Below are 467 nucleotides of genomic sequence, written 5' to 3'. Positions count from 1 at the left end.
TGTGTAAGAAGCATATTATTGTAATCATAATTTAATTAAGTGGAGTTTAAGTTGACAGTTTTTATAGACTTTGACTGTTAATATACAACAATGAATCCTTAGTAACTAAAGCTTTGAAATAAATGTACAATAGTGGAGCAGGAAGCACAACATTTCCCTCTATTCTGGAAGTAAAGTACTTGAGTGGCTGTACTTTGTTACTTACCTCCACCATTAGTTGCAGCACTAGAGTCAGATTTCACAACTTCACAATTAGTATCAGATGCATTTCAATTCCAGCCGTGAAGGGACAGTATTGTACGGCTGCTGGTGATGTGTTACTGACCTCAGCGTGGCCTCCGGCGTTCAGGAGCTTGTTGCAGCGGTCACACTTGAGACACATCTTGTGCCAGTCCTTCCCCAGTGATGACACCTTTTCAGCTGCACATGAAAGACAAAAGACAGAGGTGGGGGGGAGGTGGGGGGGG

General features: G+C 42.6%; 1 protein-coding gene across 2 annotated transcripts in view; it reads right to left on the bottom strand.

Annotated features, from left to right (window-relative positions):
• crip2 (cysteine-rich protein 2) overlaps positions 1-467 on the bottom strand; it is a 22,795-nt gene that overhangs the window by 9,768 nt on the left and 12,560 nt on the right. For both annotated transcript variants that reach the window (XM_035674521.1, XM_035674522.1), the window contains exon 2: positions 326-420. In XM_035674521.1, coding sequence (XP_035530414.1) covers positions 326-420 — 95 coding nt within the window. The remainder of the gene's footprint in view (positions 1-325; positions 421-467) is intronic.

Source organism: Morone saxatilis, unplaced genomic scaffold (assembly GCF_004916995.1).
Source record: "Morone saxatilis isolate NCDOM2014 unplaced genomic scaffold, NCSU_SB_2.0 Contig3, whole genome shotgun sequence".
In the NCBI taxonomy this organism is placed as follows: Eukaryota; Metazoa; Chordata; class Actinopteri; family Moronidae; genus Morone; species Morone saxatilis.
This window is presented reverse-complemented; position numbering and strand designations above follow the sequence as displayed.